General features: G+C 45.8%; 1 protein-coding gene across 1 annotated transcript in view; it reads right to left on the bottom strand.

Annotated features, from left to right (window-relative positions):
- Nucleotides 1-15,378: 15,378 nt before the first annotated feature.
- SLC35G1 (solute carrier family 35 member G1) overlaps nt 15,379-21,669 on the bottom strand; it is a 220,739-nt gene continuing 214,448 nt past the window's right edge. Inside the window, exon 3 of the mRNA XM_069611346.1 lies at nt 15,379-16,560. Coding sequence (XP_069467447.1) covers nt 15,798-16,560 — 763 coding nt within the window. The 3' untranslated portion in view covers nt 15,379-15,797. The remainder of the gene's footprint in view (nt 16,561-21,669) is intronic.

The raw sequence follows: 21,669 nt of genomic DNA on the forward strand, positions 1-21,669 counted from the left end.
AGAGCTTATTTGCGTTTCTCGTTTTGTATCTGCTGCGTGTGGCCGGGTATCGCTTCCTTCCGAAGCTGCAGAATCCACCAATGTGCCAAACAGTCCTGTTATTAACATTCTCCAAGCCATCAGGTTACCCACTTCTTCTTCCCCGCACTTGCTACATGCCTCCTGCCACACTACCGTTTCAGCCTCCGCCCATTTTTGCAAGTCCCGCTACCATACCTCAACCCGTGGCTTGTGACACTGCTTCCAGCCCATGGCAATCCTTCTTTTAGCAAGCACATATGCCAGGTCCCTCAGTTTCCTAACATGTTTAGTGTTCCGTGGTCTGGGAAACCCTCCCAACAGGCAGGCCCAGGCTGTATCTATGTTGAGCGTGACCCCTTTATCCACTAGTTTTCGTGCCACTTCCCCCAAAAAGCTTCAATCACTGGGCAAGACCAGAACATGTGTGTCATATCAGCATCTTCTTCATCGCATTTTGGGCATGCTTGTCTTCCTGCGTTTACAAACTTAGATATTCTTTTCGGGTCATATAGGATCTATGCGTTATGTATAACTGTATCTGCTGCAATCTGGCGTTTCTGGACACCTTCTTGTGGTATCCTATAGCACGTTCCCACATCCCATCGGTCATCTGTGCCCCCACCTGCGCTTCCCAGTCCAGCCTCAAATGAGTCAAATCCTTCCCCATCCGGGTCATCACCATCTCGTACAGTCTAGAGATCTCGTGCCCTCCTTCTGATATGTCATATATTGTCCCCATTAGGACGTCTGGCTCCTCCGCCAGTACAGTCTCTGGCCAGGTTTTACGAATAGTCTGCACTAGCCTGAGATACGTGACATATTGGCCTCTGTGCAAACCTGCCTCTTCTCCCAGTTCTTCGAAATCTTTAATAATCCCTTCTTGCCATACATCTCCCAATGTGACCAGCCCGACCGATTCCCAATAGGTCCTAATTATCATTCTGAGTTGGTTGTCTCCCCCAGCTAAGGCGACTAGCGGCACCTGTGGAGAACACGGGTACGGGTTCTCCATCAGTTGGCATACTCTGCGCCACATCTTCCACCCAAGCAACATCATACCCGGGCGTTCTTTAATTTCAAGTCTAGGCACCCAGATAATCTCCTTTAGGTAAAACGGGGTGCAGTCCTGCCCAAACAGCCTAAATTCAGGAGTTACCTCATCAGAGAGCCATTTGGTTACATATTGCAACTGACTAGCTACATAATAGGCCTCAAAATTCGGCAGCTTAATGCCCCCTCTATCATGGAAGTTCTGCAGCTTCCATAGCGCCACTCTATTGCGAGTGCCATGCCATAGGAAGTCCCTGCACATGCTGTTCAGTTGGACAAAAAACTTTTTGGGTATCAAGTATGGTATATTACTGAAAAAATGTAACAGCCTGGGCAGGACCACCATTTTGAGCATCGCCCCCCGTCCCATCATCGCCAGCGGCAGCTTCTCCCAAAACTTCATATTTGTTCGGATTTTTTTCACAGCCACCTCGGTATTATGCAAGTGTTCCCCCTCCACCGTATGATACACATCTATTCCGAGGTAGCGGAAGGAATCAGCCGCCCAAGGTACGGACAACACTGGCAACCGCTCCAGAGGGGCTCCTATGTAGCTCCCCAATGGGAATTTTGATTTTTGGGGGTTCACCGCTATGCCGGACAGTTCTGCATACTTTTCCATAACCTCTAGAATATACTGAAGATTTTCCTCTGGATATTTCAAATATAGTAGTAAATCGTCAGCATACAAGGATATTAGGTGTTTCTCTCCCCCTACCTCAATAGCGACCATGTCATATTGTTGTCTGAGGTACACTGCCAGGGGCACCAGGGCTAGAATGTATAACATCGGGGACCAGGGGCACCCTTGTCTGGTGCCTCTACTGAGTTGCCACCTCTCAGATATCACCGATCCTGTGCGTACCCTGGCCAGTGGTTCACTGTATAGTAATTTTGCCCACCTAACATAACCCGGCCCCATCCCGTATTCTTCCAGGGCCTCCAGCAACCATGGCCACCTCACTGAATCAAAAGCTTTGACTGCATCTAGGGACACCACCGCCATTTCCCCCTCACTCCTGTTTCCCTCTTCAATCACCCGGTGGAGTCGCCTATGGTTGTGGGTCATATTTCTGTTGGGGACATAACCTGTCTGGTCCGGGTGTATCAGTTTGCTAATAACTCTACGCAGCCTACTGGCCAGGACCGCCGTCAATATCTTGCTATCCTGGTTCAACATTGACAACGGCCTATAGGAGCCGCAGCTATGCCCTGGCTTGTTGGGCTTAGGGAGCGGCACAATTAACGCTTCTCTAAGTGATTCCGGCAGGCGACCCATCTCAAAAGACTCATTGAGCATCTCTAGCATAGGGGGGAGTACTTCCACTCTATGTTTTATAAAACTCGCCAGGGAATCCGTCCGCGCCTGGGGTCTTGCAGGTGGGCAGCTGCTTCACCACCTCCTCCAATTCCTCTAAGGTAATTGGTGCATCCAGCTCCTCCCTTTCTTCAGCACTAATCTTAGGTAATTCCATGTCTTTTAGAGTTTCTCTAATCCCCTCTCGATTGTCCCCTCCTCTGTCCTCTGTCCTCATATAATGTCCAAGAATGCCTCATTGACTCCCTCCTGGGTGTCAACCACCTCCCCGCCTTCTTTAGTTATTGTCCTAATCGGGGGCCTGGGGGTTTCGCTCTTATATAACCACGCCAACAAGCGGCCAGTTTTATCCCCTCCTGCATGTTGCCTCTCGACATACTTCTTATAGTTAAGGTTGCAGAGCCTTTCCCAAAGCTCTGCGCACCTCTGCTGTAACTCGAGTACAAGTTCTGCATCCCCTCCCGCCCTGTTGCTTTCGCTCTCCAGTTTCTCTTCTGCTTCCTCTAGTTCCGTTAGGACCCCACCCTGTAGGCCTTTTGACTTAGCAATAGCAGCACCCCGCAATACCACCTTAAAGGCTTCCCAGAGCATGCACGCTGAGTCTACGATGCCTGTGCTTACCTCAAAGTACTGTGTGATCGCATCCCTGATATCTTCCCTGAAGATCGGGTCCCGGAGCGCCTCCGCCCGGAGGCGCCATGTCGGTATCCGCGCCCTGGGGCGGCAGCACTGCCAACTCAGCACCAGAGGCAAGTGGTCCGACAGGACCCTCGCTCTATAGTCTATTTGGGTGGTCTCTATCACCACATCTGGCGTGGCAAAAGAATTATCCAGCCTCGTATGCAGTTGCTGCGGAGCTGAGTAATGCGAGTACTGTGTTTCATTAGGGTGTTTCAGCCTCCAAACATCTGCCAGCCCAAAGTCGTCTAGTAATGTCTGCAATACCCTGGCCGCTGGGGTGGGCCTATCAATCTTCCCATCAGATCTGTCTGCCTTTGGGTTGAGCACGCAGTTGAAATCCCCTCCCCAGATAACCGCTCCTCCCATACACGCGCCCAGATGAGTACACAGGGTTCTAAAATATGCTGCAGTATTTTGGTTGGGGGCATACGTATTTATAATGCACACCTCTCTATTCTCCACCAAAGCCTTTAATATGACCAACCTCCCCTCCGTGTCCACCACCTCTTGTGTAAGTTGGAGCGGAACGTGCGGTGCTACCCAGACCAGCACTCCCCTAGCGTAGGCAGAATACGGAGAGCCTACTACAGTACCTCTCCACTTCTTCCCCACCAGTTCCAATTTTTGCTGGGTCAAATGTGTTTCCTGCAACAACGCAATATCAATCTTCTGTCTTTTTAAGTACATCATGACTTTGTTTCTCTTTAAGTAACTGTTAAGTCCCCTGACATTCCATGTTACGATCTTAAGGTCCCCCATGGCTCATGAGTGTCTTCTTGCCTTCCGTGTAGCGACTCCCTTTTGCCCACGTGATACAGATACAGCTCTCCATCTTTGCTTGTAGCTTCTCGTACCAGCTCAAACTCCCCATAACTATGTACACAGCAAATTCCCAACTTCCCTCCACTCCCCCCACCTGTCCCTTCCCCAACATGACACACCCCAACTGCTGCCCTACTCCATTCTCGGAACTCAGGCACCCCCACATCTAGCCCTGCAAGCACCAAACAATGAAGTCGCCCTAATGGCCACTTAACTAAAATTGTTGTGGGGTAAAGAGATCCGCTCTGTAAGGCTCCCGTTAATTCAATAATAACTACAGTGCATTATAACATTTAGTGCAATAGTCTGACCTTCTCTACTGAAGGCTGCGCAAACGACTATATTCAAGTCCCACGTGCCGCGCCATCTTGTGGCACCTTCCTCGTGCATTACTTATCTCTTCCGTGCTCTTTCTCCGTCCGAACTTCTGACTCCTGGGGACATCCCTGCGCATCGAGCCATCCCATGGCATCCTCCGGGGTCTCAAAAAACAAAGTTTTGTGTTTATGAATGACTTTCAATTTTGCCGGATACAGTAACCTATATTTGTGGCCCGCCTCTCTCAATCTCCGCTTTACCGTCCCAAAGTTCATGCGGCTACGCTGCACAGACAGGGTATAGTCCGGGTAGGCCGTGATGTTTGCTGCTCCTCGTGTAATCGTTCCTCCCTTACGAAAGTGTTCCAATATCCTCTCCCGATCTCGGTAATTAAGAATTTTGGCTATCACCGGCCTAGGCGGGTTCCCCGGCGGCGGCCTCCTTGTTAGAGCTCTATGTGCGCTTTCCATCGCAAATCCTTGAGATAGGGCTCCTCCGGGTATCTCTTGCAGTAGCATGGACTCAATGAATTCCGTGGGATCGTGGCCCTCCAATCCCTCCGGCAGGCCCACGATGCGGATGTTGTTTCGTCGGGGTCGTCCTTCCGCCTCCTCCGCTCTGCTCTCCAAGTTGGCCACTCTTTGTATCAGGGCATGCAATTCGGCCTTATGGGAGGCGCAATCCGCAGTATTCGGGCTAACTTCCTTCTCAAGGGACTCCGTGCGCTCCGCCAAGGCCCTGACGTATTGTCGGAGTAGATTAACGTCCTCCTGCACCTCTCCGACCTTGAGGTCCAGTGCCGTTTTCAGTTCAGTGACGGCTAGTTCGAGTTTAGATTCCCAGGCCGCCCTTAGGTCCGCAATCGCAGCTAGGACTTCTTGGTTAGCGCCTGATGTCGACATGCCGCTTGCAGGCGGCTTGTCCCTGCTCTTGGTATTGTCTTGACCCGGGGACGTCTTAGCGAAGTCGTCTAAGGTGGGCTGTTTCGCCTTCGGCCTCACCGTTCTATTCGACATGACCCAGAGGACCTGTATTTTGCACAAATGACAAATGCGCACTCAGTACGCCCCTTTCGCTCGGTCACCGTGCGGCCTGCTCCTTCCTTTGTTCCGGGCATTGGTCGGCCATTTTGTTTCGTCTTTCGTCTCCGGCGCTCCTTATCTTTTCCGCACAGATCTCTGCCGCCGTTCTTCCTACACCATCCAGAAGTTCACCACGCGTGGCCCGATCATTCACACACCGACATATGTATTTGCAACGGTCGTCGGCCCATCGTTACGCACTTTTTCGCCCGGATCATTACAGGATCTCGGGAGCTCCTCCAGATCACGTCCTCCTACATGGCCCTCGTAGCCACGCCCCCAAACAATGTTGATTTTTCCAACAAAGGCAGGTCGACATCTTCACCTCCCAGTCTTTTTGCTCTTGAAAGCAAAACACCTGCCTGAAGCTCCCTGTAGGAGGCTTGTTTTGGCTGAGGCTTTGTTAGCACAGACAATGATTTGTTCCTGATAATGCTGCATTTTCTTGTTTAGCTTCTCCTCATTGACGCTGTGGAAGAGGTCCACCCAATCAATGGAACGTTAAGCACTTTATCTTGGACCTGTTTTGAAATTGGTGAAATAAACCACATCCTCCTACACAAGTCCTTTCCTAGGGTGATACCCCTGGCAGAGATGTTGATATGATAGGCTGCTGATTCTGGGATGGCCTGGGTGTTCACCCTGGCACCTGCCAAGGCCCCTTTTAACTGTTCTGGTTCCTCTAGCACAATGAACGTTTCTGACAGATGACACCACAACTTTTGATATTCTGCGGCAAGTAAAGTCTCAGTATTAGCCTGTCCGAGCTGTAGACCTGATGGTGAAGATGTTCTTTCCGACAGCATTTAAAGCTTTATCTTCTCCACTTAATACTTGGGTAGGAGATGAAGAAGAGCATGGCTTGACGTACAAGGTGGTGGCGGTCTTAACCCGAAGAGGAGAGCTGGGGGAATGGAGGCAGGGGACCTGCTCAGAGCCCAGCAGTTGATATTAAACAAAAATCAGCACTCGCTGCTACACCCAACTCTGCCTGCAGTGTTTTGGGCCAGGTGATTTTTAGAAAAAATTAAAGTTGGACAGCTTAATGGGAAATCCCTTGGCCGGCAGAGGAAGGCATCTCCATGTCCCAGTTATCCTGGGGAGGATCTGGCTCATACAGATCTGAGAGCTCCTCAGAATCATCCAACAGGGCAGCGTGGTGGGATGTTGTAGGCCTTGGGTAAGGCAGAAATTGAAGGGGTGCTTGAGGGACTTAAGAGTGCTCTCCCAGCGTATAAACTGAGAGGCGTCTATGGAGGCAGAGGCGGCTGCGAATGGCCTGCTGGCACCTCTTAAGTAAGAACCAGGGCGTTTTTGGGAGCCCTGTGATTCAGGAGATTGCATGAGCTTTTTACTGTCGTCCATGAGGTAGATTTACATAGGAGCTAAGTGCATCAGCATCTGAAAAAGAGTCCCACACCGTTGGTTTGAGCCAGGGGGCAGCAGTAGAGGGGTCTACTCTACTGCAAGGTTGAAGGCTGAGCCCAAATTCCATCGACACCACCTGCCAAGAGGGTCTAGACAGCTAAGGGTCTACATAATGTAGTGGTGACAAAGTGGGGGTAATGAGAGAACGGGCATCAATCACATCCTGGACAGTGCTGTCCATTTTACTCTAGAAGCAACAGGGTCTCCATCAAGCAACTGACTAAATGTCTACTGAGACCTCCCTCAGAGGAACTTGGGGGGGGGAGTGAGGTAGTTCACAAAATGTCCGATTTCATGACATCGTGAGCACCTCCCATTTGTGGTGTGAAAAAGAGGGCTATGTCACACGGAAAGCTCTCAGTGCTTGGTTTAGTCCCACTAGAAGAGGGTATCTCATGGAATGTGCCGATTGAGGGTTTAGGAGTCTCAGTGGAGTCAGTCGAGAGTTTAGCCCTCAAAGAGGGAGCTTTGGGGTTTTCCGTGTGGATTTAGCCTACACTAGGCAAACTTGCTGGAACCAATAGTAATCTTAGCCCCTCAACAGGGATCCACGGAGTGCACTGAGGTCTTATAAGCACATGAGTGGCTAATTTCAGCCACTCTGGTGCAGTCATTAGCTACTAAATGGAGACCCCTAAGAGGAGAGCCACGAGCCACCTCCCGTATTCATATTAGTCACCCACTGAGGTACCTCGGCAACTGCCCTGGGGAAGGTAGGATCACTAGGGACTGTCTCGGAACCGTCAACCCTTAGGAGAAGGTCACCAGGCCAGAGTTGCTCTGAAAAGAAGTCACTTACTGCCCTTTTCTGCTTTCCCTCAATGAATTTTTCAAAGTGACGAGAAGTGGCCGACCAAAGATTTCCTCCCACTATTGAAGTCAATGCTCGACCGTATGGACCGAACGCGCATTGCAGTAGAGCCAGGAATCCCAGTAGTGGTTCAGAGAAAAACACTCGAGGGAGAGTCACTTCTTGGGTCGGAGACCACGAAGTGACATGCACACATGGAGCAGGAAAAAATCCTTTAACTGCTGCATATGTGGATTTAGACTGACACTGAAGTACTCAGGAAGCAAAAATAGGAGAAATTAATGATACGATGGACAAAAAGGAGCAGGATATGCCCGTGGTGCTGTTTGCACCCAATCCCGAACCCACAGTGAAATGGACTGAGGGAGGAGGGCTGTCGCTGTGCATGTCAACACATACAAATTAAAGGACTGGCCCTGTCCCCATAGGACAGAAATGTCCCACAAATATAGAGGAAAGGAGACAGGATATGGCCATATGTAAGGAATCTGGCACAGCACCCATACATGCCCCTAATGCACACATGCATACTAAGCCCTTTCTGAGAAATGTCCCATACCTGGACTTCGGTCCCCGAGGGAGTTCCCAGCACAAGCTCTTTGAGACCATACTAGTGGGAAAAGGCGCTATATAAAGGACTACTAACCTGTCCTTTTAGTGAACTTAATTTTTGGACAATCTGGCACTCAATTGACTTGATAAATGTTCTGTCCATAGTTTTTTTAACCACAAAGTCTTGGAAACACTATTTTGACTTCAGAACGCAAAATGATTCCAGTTAATATTTGGCACTCAATTTGAATTTAAGTCACGTTACACAGAAGTAATTTTCTGGCTCTCAAGTCATAAAGCATAATTGTAAATTCTGTGGTATTTCCAGAGAAAAATACGCCCAATTCTATGACCGTTGCTGTCACTTGCATTGGTGGCATATCCGCAGGGATGTCATTTAGGGGTCGCCAGGGGTCGCACCTGCGAGCCCTGGCGTCTCCCTTGCTACCCCTGTGGTCTCCCGTACTACCCCTAAAAAAAATGATTTTTTAAAAATATATATGTTTTTTAATTGAGGCTCCTGGGCTGTGGCCAGCAGCATGTGGCTCTTTGTTTCTGGAGTGCTGGCTTTCTGGTAGCATTAGCCAGTAAAATAGCTCAGTGGGTAGAGCGCTCGCTGCTGCAATGTGTGTGTGATCTGCAAGTTGCAGGTGCGACTCCCGGCAAGGTCAACTCAGACTTTCTTCTTTCTGAGGTTGATAAATGAGTACCAACACAGGTTGGGTGATATTGTATGTATATTTGTTCTATATTAAGCGCTTAAGCATAAGTGCTATATAATAACACATCATTATCGTTTGGCCTTGGACGTCTGCTTGTATTCACAGTAATTTGGTAATATGGGCCTATATGCACTGATATTAACAATACATAGGGTGATCCATTCTTGTATGCAATGTGTATCACTTTATAGTGATACCCTAACCATATTTTTCATAGTGTACTTAGAATCAATGCTATGTGATGCCACATCCTGCTTTGTCAAGGGGTGAAAGGTTGTGTTCCAGCGCTTCCTGTGATGTCACTTTGGGGTGGGGGTCAAATGACACCACTTCCTGTGATGTCATCAGAGGTCAAGCGTCGTGTGATGTCACTTCCGCTACCCCTGGCATTTGGTGAAATGTCGCCCCTTTATATCCGCCAGATTATGAGTGGTGAATTGGCAGCGTCACTAGTCATTAAGGTGCACTTACCATTTTCAAAGGTAATGTTTTTCTTCCAGATCCTCTCCGACTTCGTAATATGGTTGTGCAGTAAAAGTGGCGATAATGCTGGTACTACCACTATTTCTGCCACACCCCCATAGGCTGAAGGAGGCCCTCAATGTAAAAAAATGGAAACCCCTGTGTTGTGGCTGCTTTACTCAATCTCTTGAAAGAGCTAGCAATTATTTAGTAACATTAATAAAGCGACTATGTTGGCATAGTTCATTGTACAAATGATAGAAGACAAATTTTTATCAGTATTCTTTATTAAGAGAATAATTTAGGAAATATATATTTCTCAAAATAGACAGAAATATTACTTTATTTGGGAATATAAATAGTCCCAAAATCATTCTTAGAAAATAAATACAAGATTTATTACAATATTTAAACATGATATTCAGCTGTATTTAGATGGTAGTCAACCATCAAAGGAAAAACACTGCTCTTTTAAGGAGTCAATTTATGATAAAAAAGAAATTCAAGAAAAGTCATTTTTTTAAATGCAGCAGGTTTGGCTGTTCTCATAGAGAACAGAACTAGTTGCTTTCCTACCAAAAGCTCACAGTGCACTCGTTCTACAGTACTAAACAAAATGCCACATATTTAAATACAAATGATTAAATAGCAGTTAAGAAAAACGATGCATTTTTCAGCCTTTAGGAAACCACCAGTAGCAAAGTCACCATATTGCTTCAAGAAATCATATATAATATTAATGTTCAGTATTGGCAAGTCCTAGGGATCAGTTACCCTAACACCTGAGACTGAGTTCCGCAGTGGGTGGGCATTTGTTTATTCTGGTACAGAGCACAGTCTGACATCACATGTAGGAACTTTGGTCTATTCTCTGTTGCAAACTCTTAGGGCTAGGCTAGCTGACTCGCCAAATAGTCAAATGCAAGGCAGGTTCATAAAAAAGCAACATAGTACGTTTTCTCATGCAATGTTTTCTCATTCAGTCTAAACCATCACATGGGCTAAGACGTGTATGTCTAGACACTGGCATTTTCCTAGCTGCAGAACACTACACCCTCTCTGTCTGCACGAGGACAGACCTCTATTGCACACAGAGTAACATGCCCACCGTTGTATGTCGGTGCAATACGCTGACAACACATGCTTTATTCATATCTTTGTAAAAATTAATAAAATGTACCCTGGTTAAAGAAAAAAAAACATTTAAATGAAGTATGGCAAAAGAGCATTTCTAGATAGAAAAGTATGTAAAGTAAACACTTTCTAGAACAGAGCAATAAAATGGCATAGCTTAGAGTGGAAAAAGCAATCACATACCCTACTTACACAGACCATTTCTGATGTGTAAAAACAGAGCAGCGAACATACACACAGCATTCTTTAGACAGAATTAGTGTATCTGTGGCGGCCTTTCTTTCTACCCTGCATTATAACAAAAGCGCCTTTCACATGAGTAATGTCAGTTTCTAATCATCAAAGGATTTCCAGCAGCCACCGGCCGCCAGTACACGATATTAAGCTCCCCTCAGAGAGGTTTATAACATTTCAGTCAGTCAACAATTCAAAATAAATAAGTCACTTTTTCTCAAACTAACTGGTCATATAAAGTGCAGTATTGTGTGTTTAAAAGTGCTTTAAACTACTATGGTAGTCATTTTCACTGCGGCTCGGGCGGTGCGCATGGTGTGTTAGACCCATGCATAGTGTGTTTCACACATGACTGTAATGCACCGTGGGAATGTATGTGATTAATAGCATAGACGGCCCCACTCGCTCTCTGTGACAAATGCAACAGCATATCTGCCTGCATCGAGATTTCATGCAAGTGGGATGTTTCGGATTCCTGTGCAATGCGCAGGTTTTTGCACCAGCAAAAAGCAGGCCGATTCCAAAGCAAACCATGCACATGCCGCCGTCTATGCACGGACATGGTGGCCGGCTTTTATGCATATTTGCACCTTTAGGAGTAAACCTCAATGGAAACCCAGACCAGCCGCATTTCCGCGCTTGATTACACCTATAGGGGCAAATAATAAATATTGGGTGGGGAGGACTGCTCACATATTAGTCTAAATGCAAGGGGCTCTCTTCCAGTGCTATGTGGGTCTGCCCAAAATGATATGTGTCCCTGACGTTCTTTAATTTTGGAATAAAGATGCCCTTATTGAAATGTGATTAATTCGGATCAATTAAACATGTATCATGGGTTTATGATAACACAAAAGTGGTGATGGCTGGAAGGTTTCGAATTATTCTTAAACTCTAGCATCGCTCTAGGCAAAGACAATTGTTATTCATCTGCAAAGCTATTAAAGAAATGGGAAAGACTATATGCAAATCAGGCTTGGTCCTACCCTAAAAGGGCAGTCCAGCCTGAACTGCTTGTCATGGAGAATCAAGCTACACCTGGCTGATGACGCCCAATGAGGCCGAAACATGCCTGGTGTGCAGAAGGGTTGTGACCAAGCAGTTCGGGCTGGACTGCCCCTTTTGAGGTGGGACTAAGCCTGATTTGCATATGGTCTTTCTCCTTCTGTAATGGCTTGGCAGGCAAAGGACAATGGTCTGGAGGGTTGCCCAGAGCGATGCCATAGGTTAAGATTAATTCTAAACCTTGCCGCCATCACCTCTGTTGTTTTGCTTGTGAGATTATGATGCCATCATCGGGTTATGCCTATATGATATTCAACCACTGGGCACAAGAACCTTGAAATGCTTTGCTTGATCATGATATGTAGGTCTTCCAGGATACATTTATACATTACATGTTAAAAAATAGGCTTCCCATTAATTCAATGCAGTAACACTCAATCACAGACTAACAAATAATATAAATGTGTATAAATAAGCCATTTTGTGCTTGTGAGTCCCAGGAGTTAGACATTTACTTTTCATATTTCTGTGCTTATTTCAGTTTAGCATGGCATCAAAGGAAAAGGTTTATTAAACGGCAGACAATGGTTGCTAGAGCATTGCGTTTGATAGTGGGCCTCATCACGAGTTGGTAACGCTATTACCGCCGCATTTCAGGGTCCGCCCAATCACGAGTCTGGCATCATTTACCCCAGCTATAAGCACCATTTTAATGGCCATTTTGGGGCGCAATTAGCACTGCGCTATTAGCGCACGCTAATTGCGCCGAAAATGGCCCATTGGGTCCAGTGGACCCGATGCGGAATGGGGAATACGCATTACCGCCCGACCCTTGATCTGGTGCTAATAGTGCCGGACCGGGTGACGGTAACGCCATTAGCCCGGGCGGTATCGCCCAACTCGTGATGAGGCCCAGTCTCTAGTAAAACAAATAAAATAATGTATTTATTTTAAACAGCAGGTGAAGTTTATCAGAAGACGTTTTTGCTAAATTGTCGTTTACAAATTGTTTTCTTTGCAACATAGCAGCTGCTCGCCACCGTGTGCCGATAACAGGGAAAGCGCCTTGGTTTTTTGTCTGTGATTTTTTACTTTTCACAAGAACCTAGATTAGGATTAAAGAAAGGGGATTGATTACAGCTGTTCTCAGCTGCCTTGAGCAACAGTTGGCAATTCCCAGATGACCGTAACGAGAAGTGAGCGAATTGTATGGCCTGCTTTGATTGTTCAAAGTGCTTCTAGAACAATGAGTCAAAAGGACCCCGCTGACGTCAGGTGACGTCCACAGGTGTGTGTCGCATCATCCCTGAGAATTAGAGGCTGTACAAAGCCAAGCCCATGTTCAGCCTCAGTCACTCTTGGCAACTGGATGAAATGGCCATCCACTGCTGGCGAAGATGTGACCTTTATTTATATCATAGGTAATGTAACATTATACATTATGAAAGAAGAACGCAACCTCAACAAATAAGGTATCCTACAAAAGTATAGGTTAGGACCTTTTGTGACAATTGCATAGGGTGCACCACATGGCCTAAGAATAGAAAACCTGCCCTCTGTCTCAAAATAATTCTGATGTCAGCTGATCCAGTGACATGCTGAGACATAATAGCATTTTCCAGTCTTGGGGGCACTATGTCTACATTTTGAGGGATGGCACAGTACATTGGCATCCATGGAATTAACATGGGGTACTTTCTGCTGTAAAGAGGAGGGCTGTGCGCCTTCCTTGTGAGCTCCAGGCATATCACTCCTGCGTGTCTTAATGAGATGGAAATGTGTTGCCTGCCTTTCTCGAGCTCAAACGACAGCCCCCCCCTCGCCCTCCCGGGTATATGTGGCAAATAATGAGGGTGGACTAGAAAAGAGGAGATACTGCCCTGGTGTTATGAGGGTAAAGGGGATTCAGAGAAGAAAAGATAGATCACACGTATTGTACCTGAGAATAGGGGATAGGTTTCAATTATGAGAATGGCCTTTTCAGAACGCACACTTTTTTGTTGGTTTCAAGCTGTGTTTTAAGCGCTTAGAGAATGCACACACAACCTTAAACATAGTTACATGCGTGTTGTCTCTAGGACCAGATAAACTAAGCAGGTCAGAGTAAAGAAAGCGTATTTGGAAATGAAAGTATAACACAACACAAGGCCTTCTTCAAAGACAAATACTTTAAATGATAAAAACGCACTTCTCACAGTAGGTGGCCAGCAAAGAAAGATCCATACCTGAGAACCTGTAATAACAAAATGACTTTGATTGATTGATTGAAACCAAAAAAGTGATCACCTTTCTGTTAAGATAAAGTCACCCCGAGTGGGACGGGTATGCCCAGACGTGTGTCCCGAGTCTGCCGGGCCTAGAGACCCAAGCTACTCCTCACTGATGATGCCCAACAAGGCTGAAACATGTCTGGGGATGCTTGTGATCTCGTGCAGAAGGCATGTGACCTAGCAGTCGGGCTAAACTGTCCCTTTTACGGTAGGACCAAGCCTGATTTACATATGGTTTTTCCCCTTCTATAATGGCTTGGCAGGCTGAAAAACAGTGGTCTGGAGGGTTGCCCAGAGCTGTGACCGTGGTTATGATTCATTCAAAACCTTCCAACCATCACCTTTCTGTTTTGCCCTTTGATTGATTGGTGACATTATTAAGGCAGGAAATCAAGTAAGGAAGGCAGAACTCCTGAGGCAACGAATACGAAACCTCCAAACGAAGCTAGCTGCAGACCTCTCATTTCAAAGAGGCAATATCTGACTCCATTTATTTCATTTGGAACTATTTAATGGCTAAGCATGACTGCTGTCAGTAAATTGCAGTAATCATTCACCATCCAATGAAATACAATCATTTTTATTGAATGGCATTGTGGAAGACCATTGGTAAAGTTGTCAGAAACTGGCCTCAGGATCCTTTGGGATCCGGTTTATTATTCTATCTTTGTGAATAAAGGCTTTTCAATGGGGCATATCAGGCCACTTTGCTCAGCATTGCATCAACCCACTTATGAAGTGTTAAACATATGTCACTGAACCCTTTGCTATGAAGGCTTTCAGAAGATAGAACAGCAGAACCCACATGCCTAGTTATATAGGGCATATTTCTTGGAGGGAGAGTTTCCAACATTAATATGTATAGAGAAAGAGGTCAAACAAGTTGTACATTATTGTGTTCAATGTGCAGAATATGAGTGTAAATACGTATTGCTTGGAAAAGGATAGGAATTGATTGAATGTGGTAGAAACATCTGTATACTTTGAAGGTATGAATTGAATGAGTACCAAATCAGCTCTAGGAGAAGAGGTCATGATCTGAGACTAACAGATAAGTAATCCTTAGACATACAAGAATTGCTTTCGAAATTGCCCACGCAGTTGCCTACCAAAGGAGGTGTTATGGGCAAACACATAAAAGGGATATAATAAAGGTGTGGGTGGGAGAAACAGATCCCAAATGACTTGGCATTGGCCAAGAAGAGTCTGCTTGGGTGTAGTTTTTCAATGAGCATATTTGAAGGCTTTGAGACTCTTGACTTGTCATCAAGTTCTACATTTCTGTCCCTGATAACAAAAAGCCCCTTGAAAAGTAACTTTAGAAAACAATCATTTGTTAGACCATTATGACACTACTGGAAACTGGTTTACAATTAGATACATGAACCTGTAGTGAGAACATTTTTAGAGTTAAAATAGCTTCCGAAGTTAAGACAGAATTTAATCCTTCTGAGAAAAAAGCGACATATTTGACGAGGGAATATAAAAATGTTTATGGAGATACATTAGGAAGGAGGAAGAGGACTTGACAGATGGCCTGTCTGGAAAACCTAAAAACTCAATGTAAATCGGCTTCTTTCAATTAGACATCAAAGAAATTCTAACTTTTGAACGAAAGCAAAGGTTTTCTTATATTGGGGAAAACTGAAATGTTCTATCCCTGTAGAACAACTTGGTAAATGGTTGTGTTACTGAAAGGTTTGGTAAGCCTGCCTCAAAGAGCTAAAACTTTGGTGTACAAGTTCACAAATATTCATTTTTGACCTAGTACAAACATCTCAAAAAGGCAAAAAGGTAGACAAGGGATTGTCCAGCAACCAATTTGATATGCAGCATTACCAAATGTAAAAGCATTGAAATAGTTACCAGGCTGTATTGCACGCGTGGCTATATTTCATTTTCTTTTACAGTCTTCAAATGTGCACACCATTTGCGTATGCCAATGCCTGCTGTGCTGGACACAACACAGAGGGCACCCCCCACACTCCACCAGGTTGGTGAATAGTTGAGAAAGAGAAACTGAAACATGAAGGCAAACACCACGTCCATCGTTCTCATAACCGCCACGGGTCCAGCTTTTTCAATCTGTAAGGCTTTCACCAGGAAGATCTGGCCTCCTAAACCTAACATGCCGATGAAGATTAGCAGCCACCGGTCGATTCCACAATAAGGTAGAGACCATTCGCCCATAATGCTCAGGGCAGTGATGCTTTCGATGAGTCCAATGACTGCATAATACCAAATAGACAACGTAAAGTGGACAGATTTTCCCATCTTCCTCAGTACCACAAGAGCGCAGGCCGAACCTATTGCGCTAGCCACTGCTGCTAGTGTCCCTTTAAGGTGATTAGTATAGTCTCCTCCTTCGATGCCTTCAAGCTGTGCACCGAATAAAAAAGGCGGTCTTGCAATGAGCACTACTCCTGTTATAGTGAAGAATGTAAAAAACAGATCCCAGATGCTACACCTCTCCTTGAGACATATACAAGCAAAGATCGACGTGAGAACTGGGCTGCTGAATGTGATCACTGTGGCATCTGCCAGCGGCATGGACTGGATGGCGTAGTAGAGTAGGATCATCGCACTGGAACCCAGGAACCCCCGCAGGAGAAGGAAAATCCTCTGATCCTTTGGTCCGATGAAGCCGGTTCTGAAAGAGAAACAAAGAAGTATCACTCTGTGCAAGTACTGCCACGATTCAGAAACAAGTGGTCAAAATCAGAAAAACCTTTTACATTTCCAATAGGATAAAACAATCTACTGTGTGTAATACTGCACAATCAGCTCTGTGACCATAAACAGGCCTGACACTGTTGGCTGAGGGCGTTTATAAGTTATAGAACTAAGTTGCCATGCCCAATAGGTATTTTATGCACAGTTTGGGGTATACAATAGCCTTGCAGACAGAGGGAGGGGTCATTATTGCAGGATAATGACCCGCCCCCAAGCTATGGACAGAGGCGAAACAGGAGATGCGCATTCAAGAGGAGCTCATGCTCCGCCATGTAGAGAGCTGCTTCTAACTCTAAAAAACACAGAAAAGTCACATAAAAAAAGCAGTGGGCCTCATTACAACTCTGGCGGTAGCAGTGCTATTAAAAATGGCACGGCTGCCGCCAGAGTTGCATTTTTTCCGGCACCCGTGAATAGGCAAGAACCGGGTCATACAGAGTTAGGCGGACCCGGTACTTGCCCATTTTCGGGTGCCGGAATCAAGGGCCTCCTCATCCCTATTCTGCCCCATAGGGCTGAATGGGGATGGCGACGTCGGATGCACTGGCACATGCAAAGTTGTACCGGTGCATCCGACGTGCTCTGCTCGCGGATGCCGTTACACACGCCAGGAAAAACCTGGCGGGTAAAACGGTTCCTGCAAGCAGAGCCTGTAGTATGGCAGTCCGGGAAGTACAGTACCGGCATGCTTACCGGTACCGTACTTCCCAGACCGCCATGCTTGTAATGAGGCCCAGTGTCTCTTTAAGAAACTATAAGCTTTTGCCTATGTTTTAGCTTTCTCTTTTGTGTGTTAAATAGGATGGTGCAGCAAAAAAGGGTCTTGTTGAAAGAATTCTTGCCTGGAAATTGCAATGTTGTTTCCCTGCCTGCTTTTGAAGACAGAATGCTCAGAACGCAATTAGTGCTAGTAGTTATTGACTTCACCCTAACATTCTAATTGGCTGAGAGGAGGTCAATAACGATTTCCATGTGATAATAGCCCTTCACCTGAATGGGAATTAGCCCTAGGACCTGAAAACAATGTCCTTTTTGTGAAGGTTTTTCTTTTGTTAGTACTTTTTTTTAGCATGACACAGCTTTGTCATTTTTTCTTTCATTTGATTTGTCCTGATTTCACTTTCTTTTTTCTGCAGTCTTATTTGGGCTTTTCATTTTTAACTTTTGTCTCATTTTCTGTTCCTCTTCACTTGCATTTCTGGTTTTTTTCCTGCACTCAGTGCAACTTATTGAGTTATAGCATGTCAATATAAGGATCGACATAACAGTCAATCACTTGTGTCCTACTCATCCTATCAACCTTGGTAGAACAAAAAGGCTGTCTTGGCTCTGTCTTTTTTGAAACGTGTGATATACAGGTTTCTGGGCAGATACTAATTCCGATGAGTTATTTCACGGGTATCGCATGCATGCATGAGATCCTGATGTCACCTATTACATCGCTGGCTGCCTCTCATATATTTCACCTCTCTGCCTTTAGAGAACTTCCAACATTCCATCACTCTCCTCTCTGGATCAGTTGTTGCCACCAATAGAAGACAGACTTTTGGTCGGTGAACCAGCACATCTTAAACCTTGAATTCCAATATAGTTATATCTGTGCCACCTAAAAAGGGTATTCATTAGTTTCACTGAATGGCAACTTTGCCGAATATATTTTTTGCCGCATTTTTTGCTACTTTTTTACCACAAACAGGTCAATGGTAAGTTGGGGTAAGTTATAATGGGAGCCCCCTGCTGTTTGTGGTAACAAAAAATTCAGCTAAGTTGGTGAAACATTTCTTGGCGGAGTCACTATTTGGAATAAAAATGCGGCAAACATTCATAGAACCCAATAAAGTGATTAAGTAATTAAGCGCTACTGTATGGCCCGTCGAGGTTGTAAGAGTGACAACTGATTCACAACCAGGCAATCAAAACCATGACAAAAATACAGTAAAGAAGTTCTGTAGATGAGGCTCGAGGGGCACAGCTTTTACCATGTGGCCCGTGGGCTGAGTGAGGGCTTGATTATAGGGGTAGAGTTCAAAAAGCATTCTGGCTATGCGAGCACATTTCAAGCATTGAGTTCGAAATATCTCCATCTCATCCTCTTGCTTGGTTTTTATGAATAGAAGGATTGCAAAGACCCATCTAACCAGGTTTTAACTGGTATTTCATGACGCTGCCTCTTTCCCTATAGACAGGGCTCTCATTGATAGTCAACCCCAGGAAGGTTAAGGGCATGCGAAACCAATGACGATCATTGCAATAGTCTGGGCATCTTTCGTTGACCCAGCTATACCATGCAATACTTGGACCCAAAAAACCACCGGTGTTTGAAAATAATGCTCACCTGCCTAGTCTTCTACAGTGCACACCACAGCGCTATCGATGACATAGAAAGTACATTTTTGGATTGATTATCGAACTTGTTGAGAGCAGTCAGGAACGCACGATGCAGATTTGGAATGGCCTTTTCGGTGCAGATCTTAGCAAGGACATAAGGTATGGCCGAAAACTAATGGTCTCATCAAAAGAAACACGCTACCGATAGGAATGATCTTCAACTCCCAGCTCTACAGCTCCCTTGCCGTGAGACTCTTAGGTCGTCTCTCCTGGTACTGGAGCACACAGGGGTAATTATGCACAGCACAAAGTGAATCTGTGTCAAGTACATTGGAAGCCCAGGAGCACCAGGCTGCACTGCACACCATGCACAGGAGCCTTACCTGGCACTCTTTCTTTTCGGTTCCATGTGATTTTACTGAACCAAATGTTACCAAATAAAATGTTATCCCCAATCCCCGTTTACCTACACTTATAACTCCCCTCAATACCCCTGGAACCACCCCCACACCTTATAACCCCTTACCCCTGTTCCCTATATATTTATTGTTGGGTATTCTCTTCGGTAACATTGTATTCGTTCTTTTTTTTCGGAAACATCACTGGATACCTTTCTTTTCTATCCGCCTATGCTGCAGCCAGAAGGGTGCAGAGACGGCTGCAAGGTCATCTGGGATTGGGGCAAGACGACTGGCTGCAAAGTTAGCAGAACAAGAGTGAGTCACATGTGCAAGATCCGAGCAAAGAAACACTGCAGTTTAGGACTCTCCAAAAAGAGGGTTCCAGGTGCTCGATCCTGAAACATGCACCATTCATCAAACCATTGGATCTGTCTGTCTGGGTCGGATGGAAATACACACAGCGCATGGAGACAGCCATTGCGGTAGCGGTGCGCGGTATAAATCAACATAACATAACATGAAAACGATAAACTCATGCAGAGGGGCCTGTAGTGACAGTATAGAAAAACGAGTGAAACGATACACTGGCTGTTTCCAGAGAAGAGCCTTGAACAAATGATTTAGGTCCGGTTCCCAAAAATGAGCGCAAATGAAAAAACCACGGAGAATTGCACTTTATGCTCACGTCACCATATTCTCAAAGGTGACCTGCGCACTTAAGAGGTGCTGGTCAGTAGCTTAAAGATGCGCTGGCCGGCCTGCTTGCGTACATTAGAGTCGAGAGCACGACTCTAGTCTATGCATGGCTCTTGACTGCATTTCACAGAGACAAACCCTTCAGACCATTAAACGCCCTGTCCCTGTAAAACACGAAAAAAAAGCATTTCCAGCCTTATCTGGGGAAGGGAAATGCAGTTGTGAAGCCGAGTTTTTGACACTACAGAAATGACCCTATCATCATTTGCGCCTCCACTTGCTCCCAAAAGGCGCAAAGGGATGACCCTCATTTCTGCAGATTTAAAAGCACATCCTGTTCGTGAATTCGGGGTGACCTTTCAAATATGTGGAAACACCACCTGATAAGCGCAATGCACAAGGAGGAAAAAAGGCCCATTAAGCTGCCTTTTGTGAATTGGGCTGCTCCTTTTATTGGCAGAAATGATGAGATGCGCTCGAGAATTTCATCACTTCCTCCAAAAACAGTTTTAAGAATCTGGCCCATAAAATGCATCCTAAACCCTTCAAGCCTGGGGGGAGTGAGAGCAACGAGGCTGGGACGCAGCTGAAAAAGTTAGTGTTTGCAAAGCAAATACGATTGACTTCAAGGGAAGAGCATATTCTGCAATTAATTTACACACTGGCATCAACACCATGCCAATGTGCCCATCCAGCATGAGTCATAGGTCCAAAGGCAAGCAGCGGGGTCAATCTTATAAGCGCTCTTCGTTGCCACTTTGATGTTGGCTTTGCGGTTTAGCTTCAGGTCAAAAACACATTCCAAATGTTTTCATTAAAGCAGATGGAAACTGACGGATTGCAAAAGAATGCAAAACCAAGGGCAAGGCATCCGCAGACCAATCATAATCCATAATGTCGCTGTTTGGGGCAGTGCCTGCAAAGGCAGCCATGATTGTGAGCAGCAGAGGGAGCCATGAAATGAAACTCATACAGATGAACGCAGATAAGAAGGTGCTGCATACCCGCACCTGCAGCAGACAGGTCGCACCCAGATGGGAATCAACATGCTCTGGTGGGCCAGGGCTGTGATGCAGGCTGGCAAGAGCAGGCATTCGATCCATCAAAGCACCAGACAGGAACCTGAAAGAAGGGCTTCAGGGAACTCGGGAAGGAAGTCCAAAAGGGACTGCAGGCTCCGGCCAGGCAAAAGGACGTGCCATAGAGAGGGTGGCTCAAGGAGCAGCTTTAGGTTTGCCAGGATACTAGACAAAGGAGATGAGTTTCCTTATCTGTGTAAGTATGGCTATCAATCTGATGGTTGAAAAGGCTTGACTAGCAAGAATGTATGTTTTTAATCATAAAGCTATTCTACATGATACCTTTGCCAATCGGCAGGTCTGGTAGAATTTCTGCATTTACATTCTCCCGCTCTAACCAACATTTTCAGTGTTAAACCTCACAAGAGTCCCTTTCTTTGCAGTGGCCTAATTTAATGAAGGTCCTGGCGTAAGAGTAGTGGGAAAGACATGAATTGATGTGAGAATGAGGAACCCTGTTGGTTATGATCAAGTTGCATTGTTGGGTAACTCATACTGCATGCATTGAAAAGCTGTAGCTAA

Source organism: Ambystoma mexicanum, chromosome 8, assembly GCF_040938575.1.
Source record: "Ambystoma mexicanum isolate Mex_15411 chromosome 8, UKY_AmexF1_1, whole genome shotgun sequence".
NCBI lineage: Eukaryota > Metazoa > Chordata > Amphibia > Caudata > Ambystomatidae > Ambystoma > Ambystoma mexicanum.